Raw genomic sequence first — 11,306 nt, 5'->3', positions numbered from 1 at the left:
TTCAAAAGTGCAACTACAGTAGAAATACAGCCTCAAAAAGGACATCGTAATAATGAAGTGATGTCAAACCTGTTTGTGATTTTACAGCTCTGGCTGATGGGTGTCATGGTGAATACTATAAAAAGAACTCACACTAGTACCACCACTACTGCTCGAAGAAACTACAGTAGAAGAAATCAAGAAGGAAAACACATCAAGTCAGGAAATGTTACATGAACTTTTATGATTTTCTTAAATTAGTTCTGAAAACCATTACAAAAACAAACCCAGGGAATCAGAAAGCTCCTGGGATCCCTCTCTCATTTACATTTCATGTGTGATGTCACAGGCCACAAGTCTCTGACCTTTGACCTTCCTGTCCATCTTCAGTCTGTACACAAGACCCCCCGAACAGAAATGAAGAAGGCCCACACTTCATGAGATGAAAGTGTTTTGCTATAGAGACTAAGAATTTACAGGACATCACACACACACACACACACACACACACACACACACACACACACACACACACACACACACACACACACACACACACACACACAGGCCAGTGGTCCTGTCCTGGTGAAGCTTCCAGTCTACAGTGCATCAGTGATGGCGTCGTCCTGCCTCACCCTCGCTGACGTGGTCTCATCTGGGCTGAGATTACTAGACGACTCAGATTCGATCAGGTCAGACCAGCTCGTCTTCCTCCTCCTCCTCCTCTTCTTCTTCTTCCTCCTCCTCCTCCTCTTCTTCCTTACCGCTCTGAAAACACCAGGATCCATTTGGTCTCTCAGGGCTCAGAAATGTTTACAAGACTTTGTCAAATGCAAATCTTGATGAGTAGAAATACAGCCTTGTGTGTGTGTGTGTGTGTGTGTGTGTGTGTGTGTGTGTGTGTGTGTGTGTGTGTGTGTGCGTGTGCGTGTGCGTGTGCGTGTGTGTGCAGGGATGCCGCCAGGGATTTTGGGCCCCATGAAACAATGTCACATTGGGTCCCATCACCAAGGCCACTACGGTTGCAAGCACATCTCCAGGGTCCAGTCGACTCACTCCCAGCTTCACACAGCTCTGCCTTTTACCTCTCCCTGCTCCCACAGACCTCCTTCAACAAGGCTACCTGCACGCCACCTGCTCACCTCCTTGTTGTGGATCATTGTGTTGGGGGAGTTGTGGGGAGGCAGCACATCAGCGGCTGTCTGGTAGGGCGGGTGGGGACGACCCATTTAGTATAATTAGCTAAAACGAAGTTCATCTCATTGTGGACATGAAACCAGCAAACAGGAGTCTTTCAACCCCTCACAGATTGAACCCCTGTTCCTGGAGAGGAGGGAGAGGAGCCTGGGACGTCGCGGCGCCCTCCTCTCCCTCCTCTCTCCTTTCTTCCCCTCCTTTTCTTTGACCCAGACTTTGTTTTTGAAGACATCTCGGTGTGCATCTCCTGTCTGACTGTTGCAGCAGCGGCACAGCTGACGAGCACCACTCAGGCAGGGCTGTACCATTTCATGCAGATGGGGGGGTTGGTGGATGGATATGAATTTGCCCAAATAAAGTAGAGACCTCTGATATACATTTTAAGAAGACAAAGGCATTGTTGGTTTCATTATTTTATTTTGAATAAAATATTAATTATAGACTTTAAAAAATATCTTATTTTTTTTCTTTGGGCCCCCTGTCAGTCATGGGCCCTTAGAATCGTCCTAACTCCCCCCCCCCAACCCTGTGTGTGTGAGTGTGTGTGTGTGTGGGTCCCTCACCACTGGCCCTTGGTGGCGGTGCTCCTCCTCTGCTGGGAGATGCTGTAGATCTCCTGGAGTTGTTTCTTCTGATCGTCACTGAGTGGCGCTGTTAGGAGCTGGTACCAGGCAGCATCAGTGTTCTGGACCCCTGACACACGCACACACACAATCAGCAGGAGAGTAAGGGGTTACAGGGCACTGATCCTAGTAATTTATCATCTATTCATCATTCATTAACAACCGTTAAGTTCTAGAGGGTTCTGGAGAAGATGAGTGCTGTGCTTTAAGTTTGGAGATGGGCCAGAAACTCAGACACTTATCAGGAGGCTAATCAGGGGAGCTGAGCTGAGTCTGGATCAAAAGTGATGTTCTCCTAACTGATCTTCAGAAACATTTGGACCGGGCTTTAGACCTGGGACCACATATGTCTCACTGCTTGACCCCAATGAAACATATTACATATCCCAACAATAACAGCTGGTGCTGTCGTGGTGGTTTGCATTTCTCTGACTGATAGTCCACGTCTGATATTGATGCTGTGGTGTAGCGGGTTCACGCCACACAGCGTGACTGCAGCGGCTGCTTGACTGGTCGGTTTTACTGCCACTGGAACCTGAAGGATTTTGGGAGTATTAGGGTTTTTCTGGCTGGGGCTGTGGCGTCATTTGAAATCACTTCTAAAGACTCACTGAGCAGGGCGGCCGTGAAGAACTGATACTCGTCTTCACCGTTGTCGTAGTCCAGAGGTGTGCTGTACTCCTCCAGCGGTGTCCCCTCAAAACCGTCCTCATCCCAGTAGTTGTCCTTATCATCGTCGTCGTCGTCTTCGTCGTCGTCGTCGTCTCCCAGGCCCATCGGCACACCAGACTGCTGCTGCATGGCGTCGCTGCTCTCGTTAACCTCATCCTCATCACTGGGAATCTCCTCTACAAACAACAGTGTAACAGAAACAGAGCCAGTCGACCAGACCATGTCTCTCCTGGACTGCTTCTCTGCCCTGGATCCCTGTCAGGTCCACAACAGGATTCTAGACTCTCCTTCTACCATCAAAGTCCTCAACAATCCGGCTCCTTCATCCCTGACAGAGCTCCTAGTCCCCTATGATCCAGCTAGAACCCTTCACTCCCAGGATGCAGGGTTCCTGCTGGTTCCTAGAGTTCTAACAGTAGAATGGAGCCAGAGCCTTCAGCTATCAGGCTCCCCTCCTGTGGAGCCGTCTCCCAGTTTCAGTCCAGGACCCAGACTCAGACCTCCCTTTCTGATAAAGCTGAGAGTTAAGGGGGATCAGGCTAGCCCCACCCCCTAGCTCTGCTGATATAGGCCTAGACTGGCGGGGATCTCCCATGATGCACTGGGCCTCTCTCCTTCTGCCTCATAGCTACATGTGACTAACTTGAGCCTGGTTCTGCTCTACATTCCTTCCCCTTTGACAGATAAACTGCCTTGCCTCTTCTCTGTTCACCTCTCACCATTCTGATCCTCATCCTGAGCCCCAGCGTGGGCCAGTAGGTCTGGTTTGTTGATGAGACGGGAGGCGTAGAGGTGTTTGAGTCCCAGGAAGAGGAGCAGGATGGAGGGGACGATCTGGGCGGCGACTCCCTCCAGCGCCGGCGGCCGGCTGGGCAGCTCCATCAGCACGCTCAGGCCAATGATGCACATCTTGCGGTCGTGGAGCCTGAGAGCGCATCAGAGAGCGGTGTTACCCAGAGACAGGACACTCACCCCTGACCACTGGAGCGGCGCACCGCCCCACACCTCGTATTTACTGTCGCCTCATCTACACTGGGCCGAGAAGAATCTGCCGTTGCAGCGATAGCGCTACATTCTAGGTTTTGATGATGTGTCGATATGATAGTGCATCCCACAGACACACAACAGAGAGAATGACGAGTCTGTCATGTGGTTCCTCTCACCCCAGGAAGAACTCGGTGTCATTCATCCACTGGTTGATGAAGTGGGCTGTGATGGGCTGTGGGTTGTGGGGGAAGTGCATGTTGTCCAGAGTGTGGATGAGCAGGGTGGGATTGTAGTAGAGAGCAGCGATAGCCACCTGCAGACACATGGTCCTGAGCTCGCTGGACTTCACGCCACGCATCAAACGCTCCAGCGCCGCCTCCACGAACAGAGGGATGCACTGCAGGAGAAACCAGAGAAACGACAGCTGATCACCAAGGAGAACGTTCAGGCTTCCCGACGTAAACGCCCTCTGAAGGAGTGTGACACAACATCGTCTGCCGGTCCGGTGGAGGACGACGCTCAGACAACGCAAATCAACACAAGATGATGGAGAATTCACCGTTCTGGAGTCACTTAGGTTTGTTTGTCGTTCCAAAACAAGAAGAAAACGTTTCAGTGTGATGATGCGAGGGACTGACAATGAATCCTTCCAGCCTCCTGCTCTAAAAATAACAGGAGACTTTCCTAGCATCGCCCCCATGGAACTCTTTTATAGTCATGCTTGAATTTGTGTCACGTTATTGAATATTGTTCATTTCAATACAAGTGTGCAGGGGTTCTTTAATGTGCCCTCATCTGTTTCAGCTTTTATTTTGATTTTCACATCAAACTGTGTGACAAAGTTAGAGGACGTTTTTTTGTTGTTTGCTTTTTTAAAATCCAACCAACTACCAGTCACTGTCTGGTGGTGCAAAGGGAAGGTCGACGGTCGACCCGACAGCCGGAGGACAGGACGACGCTGCTGCGACAGATACAAATGTGTGACCAGTCAGCAGGGGACCAGCGGTGTGGCTGACTCCTCCGGGCAATCAGCCCCGTGTCAGGCTGTGGCCCTGCACCTTCGTCCACAGGTATTCCAGTGGAATTTTTTGGGGTGGTGGCGTTCTGACCTGGTCAATGCCTCGGCCTCTGCACTGCAGGATAATGACCTCCAACAGTTTGGCGGCGTGACACTCTGCATCCTCACCTGCATCTATGGTCAGCACCTACAACAGGACAAAGGTCAGCTGAGGTCAAAGCTTGGTCTCAGGTCAGATCGCGTGTGAGGAGACATGTCCAGTCTGACCTTTTTACACATGCTGTAGATGACCTCTAAGTGCTTGGGGTTGGACAAGAGCATGTCTGTATCCACGGTAACGTAGTTGTGCAGGAGAGGCATCATATCTGTAACACAAACGCAGACCATAAGTGATAGCACCACCCTCTTTTCTTCATTGGTACCTCCAACCTCAGAGGCCAAAAGTGCAGTGGAATGGGGGTCAACAGGTGGTGCCAAGATGCCTCAAGGGTTACCTGAGGCTCCTCTACACGCTACAGATTCCATTAACCATCAACTGTATTCACCCCATGCCTCTGTTCCAGGTCTGTTGTCCAACCCGTTAGAAACACACATGTACTGAAACATTACTGACCAATTCCAGCCATCCGCTCCAGAACCAACACCCTGCAGGTTTTGTTGGTCCAGACGGAGAAGCAATGAATAATAAGGAATCACGCATCTTTGAATTGCATCTTAATTTAATCCTGATCAATGACATACGACACCAACCTTCCAAGTTTTCTTTTTAATTGCTTCTTCTCACTATCTACTGGTTTATTCGCCGCATCTACAGAACAACTCCATGGTCGTAACGTGTCGTCCGCTCTCATTGTTCTGGCATGAATGCCTTTACGATCACATCTGAAAGTGGCTGTCACTAATGAGGCCCCTCATAGCGTAACATATTAAATTAAAACGGCATGAAGGAACATACGTTGGAACATAAAATTCCAGGAGGCATCAGCTAACATGGAGGGGGGCAGGATTTATGACCTGTACTGCAACCTGCCACCAGGGGGCGATCACAATCTACAGGCGAGCTCTTGCTATCTATCTATGTGTTCATGTATCAACATCAATACGCAAACAAAATTTACTACATAAGGAGTCATGAAAGAGTCTCCTGTCAGAGTTGAGGATTCTCTTTCTGCTGTAACGTTTGGTTCTGCTCTTACTTGACTTGCTTGTGTCTTCACTTCGGTTCGGTTCAGTTGTGCCGCCTCGGTCTTAACTGACCAGCACAGCTTCACCTCAAAACGACTTGCGTCCTTATACTTTTTATTTTTCGATGCAACACAGAGGAGCAGCTGTAGCTGGCGCGACTGGTTCTGTCTGGTCTATAGCGTTCTGTCACTGGACGCGCCTGCTGGACCAATAGAGAAAACAAATGTGGTCACTGTAGCTGCTGCAACTGATTACAGTCACGATGGAGGAAGAAGTCGTCCTCCATTGTCTCATGTACAAGTATCGGTTGCAGCAACTGTCACTGCTCACGTCGCACCTCACCGGTGGACCTGAGCATGTCAAATGTGGTGTGTTTCCTTGAAATAAAAGCTTATATTTTCCCTGAAGAAATTTAGTTTAAGAAAAAGCCGCATTTCTTAGTGTTCAACATAAATTAAATTACTGGGCTTGTGGCAGCCCTGATGAATCTTCATCTTTTATTGAAGAATGTATGGGCAATCAGCTGAGACCAACCAGTGAAGTAGTCGAAGCAGTCGTGCTGAAAGACCTCGTACAGGACGCCCAGCAGCTGCCACATCTGGGGGGAGATGGTCTGGCATGTGAGACCAAACGCCAGTGACAGGATCTCCTCATAGAACTCTGCAGGAGACAGGATGATCACACATGCTTACACTTCTGGAGGACTCTTCTGCAGTAAGAGATGCTGGCTGGATGGTGTTGATGTGTGACAGAATAAAGACACTGACAGATTCATCCCATTGGTCCTCTTCCAGGTGAGATTCTCCACCTTCATTTGTGGATCTGAACACTGAGGATACTCACTTAAAACTGTGTCACTGGATGGAGCTGAGTGGGTGAAGGGACATCGAGACGGGTGCGTGTGGATCCTCCCTAACCAACACGTTTTCTCACTGAGGAGAGGTGTGGCTCTATGGTCTGATGAGACTCATTCAGTATCCTACGGTCACCAGATCAGAACGGGGGGAGGTGTGGACGGGCACGCTTGACAGCACCATCACCAACGTTTTTGCTCAGGTGACGGACTTTCCACATGGATCAAAACCTGATCGTGAAACGAGTCTATACGCAATAACCCGGACAAGACATTCATGCATTAATCTAAGAACGGATGTTCCACTGGTGTGACTCCTGGCGAGGCTGCTGGGTCAAACCCATGATAAATGGCTGGAGATCCTGAATGAATGTGTGTTTTAAAAAAAGCATTCGACTGCCGTGCGCACACACACCTGCCATACCTATGATGGGCTTCTGCAAGACCAAGCCGATCACCTGCAAACAGATTCCCTCCAGCTGCTGGGTGATCTGAGGACAGGATGAAGGACCGTAAATATCACATTAAATTAATGTGTGTGTGTGTGTGTTCTTGTATTTGATACATAGTGAGGACTAGAATATGTATTGAACCAACAGAGTGAGGACATTTTAGAGGTCCTTCAGTCAGGTTCAGGTTAGGTTTAGGGTCAAGGATAGGGTCAGGCAGTCAGTTGAGATGGTTAGGGGGAGGGGCTAGGGAATGTATAACATCAATGAAAATCCTCACAAAGATATGAGAACAAGGAGGAGTGTGTGAGTGTGTGAGAGACCTCCTTGTGGTCCTCCATGACAGTGAGGATGGTGTCGATGGTGCTGAGGATGCCCAGTGCCATAACGGTCTTGTCCTCGTTCTCCTCGTATTCCTCGCTCTGAAGGACTCTGGTGAAGATCTCCGCCTTGTAAACACACCTCAGGGCGTCAGTATGCTCACGCAGAGGACATGGGGACAAGAGACAGAGAACTTGTGAGGGTTGAATGTGTGTGCTGTCATCCTACCAGGTTCTGCGTCATGTCCACAGCGATCGCTGCCACCTCCTGGTTGTACTCGCAGATCATCTTCTGAATAACGTTGGTCAGGTCGTCGTTCTCCGTCTCTTTGACCACATGCAGCAGCTCCTGCATGACGGGGCGAATGTACGGCCGGATGTACAGCTTGGCTACACACACACACACACACACACACACACGAAAACAAAACAGACAAATTTAATGTGTGCCATTTTTCTTTATATACTTGGAGGCCAACACAGTTCTGGTCCCACATCGAAAACGGGTCTTGTCCCTCCGATGTTTATCATGTGGGTCCGTAGATAAGCATAAATTAACTGACACAGTGGTTGAAACTCCAAGTGTACCAGCGGCTTCAGGTGTCAGCACCTAGCTGAGGTCAACAGACTGAGAAGAACTCCCTCAGTAGGGCGGCTGGTCTGGACTCCAGCTGGTTCTACGAGGCAGCCTTCCAGCCTGCAGTGACATGCTGCCTGTCACCTTTTGAGGAACCACGTGGGTTATGAGAGGAGGCCTGTTAAGCTGCTTACAAAACTCTTAATCATCGAAACCAGAATCAAAGCGCCACAGAAGAAAGGCCTTATTCCCCCACACACCTTGTTCCTGGTTGCTGACCAGCGTCTGCAGAGCGATGGCAGCTTCCACTTTAACAGGCATCTCTTTGTCGTCAACCAGATCCTGTTTGACCAACTCAACGGCGTTCCTCAGCATCAGCTCGTCGTGGAACCGTAGCGGGCTGAAGCAGTGCAGCACCCAGCACGACTGCCAATGAAGAGAACCACCGATCAGAAGAAACCCAGACATGTGACACCACCACACCACACCACACCTGCCTGCTGCTGTGAGCCACGCCCCCCAGGTGCATCAGCAGGAATTACAATGAAGGGACGGAGACTCACACTGACTGAGTGGAGCACCCAGCAGGACTGTGGGGAAGAGTCAGAGCAATAAGAAGCCTCAAGCTCGCCACATGAAATGCGTTCTCAAGAGTATCATCATTCACTCGTCCGTCTCAAAGGCTGCCAGCACTCGCACCAGAACAACAGCTCTGTTTGAGTCCGGCCGGGTACCGGTTCAGCTCCCGCCTTTCCTCCAGCACTGACGTCTTCAACCGCAGAGCAGCACATGTTTTCATATCGTTTCCATTTCTTCACTCCATCACATGGAACGATATGGAAATCAATACTCTGAACATTTTTTCTAAATATTTATCTAACACTTTGATCGCGGTTCCATCGTTTACATGCACAAGGGAAGCAAATCTTAGAAGAAGTTTTCAATTTAATGTACTTGAGAACACCAGCAGCAGCCTCAGCTCAGCACTGGAGGACGAAAGAAAATGTCAATGAAAATGGAGCGTGGATAACAAGGGGGGGGCATAAATGAGGAAACGTAGCCTTCATTTTTATGATCAGCATCATCTGATTAGCAGTAATACTCGCAGTAAAACTGTAACGATGAACATTACAGGTTGTAAGTACACATCTGGATAACATGATGCATCACAGACGTTGGAATGTATACATGGGTGTACAAATACTTCCGGTTTTGACAGCGATAAATGGGGGAGCAACAGTGTGGGCTCACCCTCAGCTCCCATAATGCATTGGGGAATGGAAACAGCATGTAAAGTCAGCCTCACATGAACCCACTTAGCTGTGGACTAAAATCTAAGCCTGGATTTTATCCTGGATTTATTGAGTTTACATTTGGACAAATTAGCAGCTGAGTTTCCTTGAGCATGATATGTCAACCTGGAGTCAGTCCAGTATGGCCGAGACGATGCTCGAGCACCATTTATGTCTGGATCCTTCTGTGACACGAGGTGTCATACGTGATCAGAGCCAGTTTGACAGGTCGAGTCCCTTGAAGCAGCAGGACATCAGAATCACTTCTGGATATTTTCTTTGAATTATTTCGATAATATCTCCTACCTTACGTTTCAAATAGTTCCATACTTATGAAGATATGATTCCAGATCACATCACGGTAGCTCCACACTTGACGGTTCATCAATGGTGAAAACCCAGTGAACAGATGTTGTTCTAGTACTGGTATCCATACGGACACAAGTACTGAGACAACTTCTGGAGTTCCAGTTAACTATTGCCAACGCTGTAATTGTCGTGGAGGTACTGTGGGCATTAAAGCTCAGGTTAGACTTTCCTGGTTCTGCTTTAAAATCATAACGTGTGTTAAATATTTCCATGTGCTGCATAGCATTCAGCACGTATATTAGTGTGCTGACTAATTCTAGTTCTCGGTTGCAGCCACACGGCTCAGGCAGGACTTACTCTGGCACGCAGGTATCCGAGAGGAGAGTTGAGCAAAGGGAAGACATAATTTTGTAACATCAGCTCCATCTGCTCCCTGTACACCCGCTTCTGTGGGACGAGGTCACACACACAGCAAAGGCAGAAGGATCGGACATGTGTGTTTAAGAGGTCAAAGGTGATGTCTGCTACAGGAAAAAGAACCAGAGTACCTTCAAAAGGAGCTCAGCCAGGGCTCCGATACAGTGCAGTGCTCCATCCTTCCTGCGGGGGTCAGCAGAGGGGTCCATCAGTGTCTGATGGCAGAACTCCATCATCTGAGGAAGAACCTACCAGGAGGACACAGCAATGTTTGTGGTCATGTTGTGGCTGACAGATGCAGCTGGAGTCCAGCCAAAGACACACAAACCTAAAAGAAACAGTTGCCTACTGACACATCCAGCACCGCATTAACACTCATCAGGAGTCCTGCTCCAACCACCTGGTGAATTCAAGCTCTTAATTATTGCTGCCGTGACCAACTCCTGAGACGAAACTCCGCCTCTTTAGCAGCCAACTGCTCCATTAATCCACAGCGATTAAATACAACAACAAGAGCACAGACTTGTGGGAGTGATTCGCCAGGAGACGATGGTAAACCTGTTCTTATTCTTGGGCCACACTCGCTCAAACGCTAGCTGCTTATTGGGATGTGTTGTTACTATGACAGCATGAGAATGAGGTGCAGCCGTGACGTGTGGCTGAACAGTGCCAGGCTGGTCTGTGCTAACCAGCTAGCTGCTAGGTAGAGCTGGTGAAGACCCTCCACACGTGTCAGAGGCGCACACCATGCTGGTCTGTATTACTACTACCAGGCAACACAGCATATACATCATACAAAGCATACAAATGAAGTATGTAGTATATAATTAATTCAAAGGACCAGGGCATGTGTCGTGTATCAGTACATGTCCCCCCCACTCACCTCCTTCCGCTTGCGGGCAGCTTTACACAGAAGGCTCTGGGCAGCGGTGGCGGGAAGGGCGTGGTCATCATAGAGGTCTGCAACAAACAAACACTCCCTTACACAAAGAATTTAAAACAAAAGGATGACAGACACAGAGGGAGCCTGAAGACCCCACCGACCTGTCGGGTAGCTGCAGCTTCATCCTGCTAGCAGACCAGGTGATGACCTAACCTCCTCCTGATGCAGCTCAAATACTAAATAATCCTCAAGAACAACAAACTCGATATGGCGAGGCCCAGCCCCCTCCACGTCAGCTACCTGGTACAGGAAGTGAACATCATCTGAAGATGTTCAGACATATTCTGCCACCCTCAAACCAGCTTGGGCGTGGCAGAATATGTCTGAACATACCCGAGACCATGGGAGGAGCTTATCATGCACAAAAGGCTGCTGTGAGGAAGGACAGGAGGAGGAATTCTCAGTGTCACAGAATCACCAATGGGCTCAGTCAGTGTTTGAACCAGGAAGTTGAAGGCTACTCACTGAACTTCATGCGGATGTAT

The 11,306-nt window shown here is 49.1% G+C and overlaps 1 protein-coding gene across 4 annotated transcripts in view; it reads right to left on the bottom strand.

Moving 5' to 3' along the window:
* Window positions 1-206: 206 nt before the first annotated feature.
* ipo8 (importin 8) overlaps window positions 207-11,306 on the bottom strand; it is a 20,835-nt gene continuing 9,735 nt past the window's right edge. The window contains exons 10-25 of one of the 4 annotated variants that reach the window (XM_086201402.1): window positions 11,287-11,306; window positions 10,762-10,838; window positions 10,010-10,126; window positions 9,819-9,908; window positions 8,121-8,286; window positions 7,513-7,673; window positions 7,287-7,412; window positions 6,930-7,005; window positions 6,196-6,321; window positions 4,744-4,841; window positions 4,568-4,663; window positions 3,635-3,855; window positions 3,191-3,396; window positions 2,411-2,647; window positions 1,740-1,869; window positions 207-747 (exon numbers count right to left, since the gene is read on the bottom strand). The exon at window positions 11,287-11,306 is cut by the window's right edge and continues 80 nt beyond it. In XM_086201402.1, the coding sequence (XP_086057528.1) occupies window position 747; window positions 1,740-1,869; window positions 2,411-2,647; window positions 3,191-3,396; window positions 3,635-3,855; window positions 4,568-4,663; window positions 4,744-4,841; window positions 6,196-6,321; window positions 6,930-7,005; window positions 7,287-7,412; window positions 7,513-7,673; window positions 8,121-8,286; window positions 9,819-9,908; window positions 10,010-10,126; window positions 10,762-10,838; window positions 11,287-11,306 (1,948 nt within the window). In that variant the 3' untranslated portion in view covers window positions 207-746. Of the gene's footprint in view, window positions 748-1,739; window positions 1,870-1,896; window positions 2,335-2,410; window positions 2,648-3,190; window positions 3,397-3,634; window positions 3,856-4,567; window positions 4,664-4,743; window positions 4,842-6,195; window positions 6,322-6,929; window positions 7,006-7,286; window positions 7,413-7,512; window positions 7,674-8,120; window positions 8,287-9,818; window positions 9,909-10,009; window positions 10,127-10,761; window positions 10,839-11,286 lie in introns of those variants that run through there. The other 3 variants (XM_086201403.1, XM_086201401.1, XM_086201399.1) reach the window with 3 other exon arrangements.

The sequence above is a fragment of the Aulostomus chinensis genome, chromosome 4 (assembly GCF_037954235.1).
Source record: "Aulostomus chinensis isolate RoL2024-O1b breed Wild chromosome 4, RoL_Achi_v1.0, whole genome shotgun sequence".
NCBI lineage: Eukaryota > Metazoa > Chordata > Actinopteri > Syngnathiformes > Aulostomidae > Aulostomus > Aulostomus chinensis.
The sequence above is the reverse complement of the archived record's forward strand: the minus strand, read 5'-3'. Positions and strand labels throughout refer to the sequence as shown.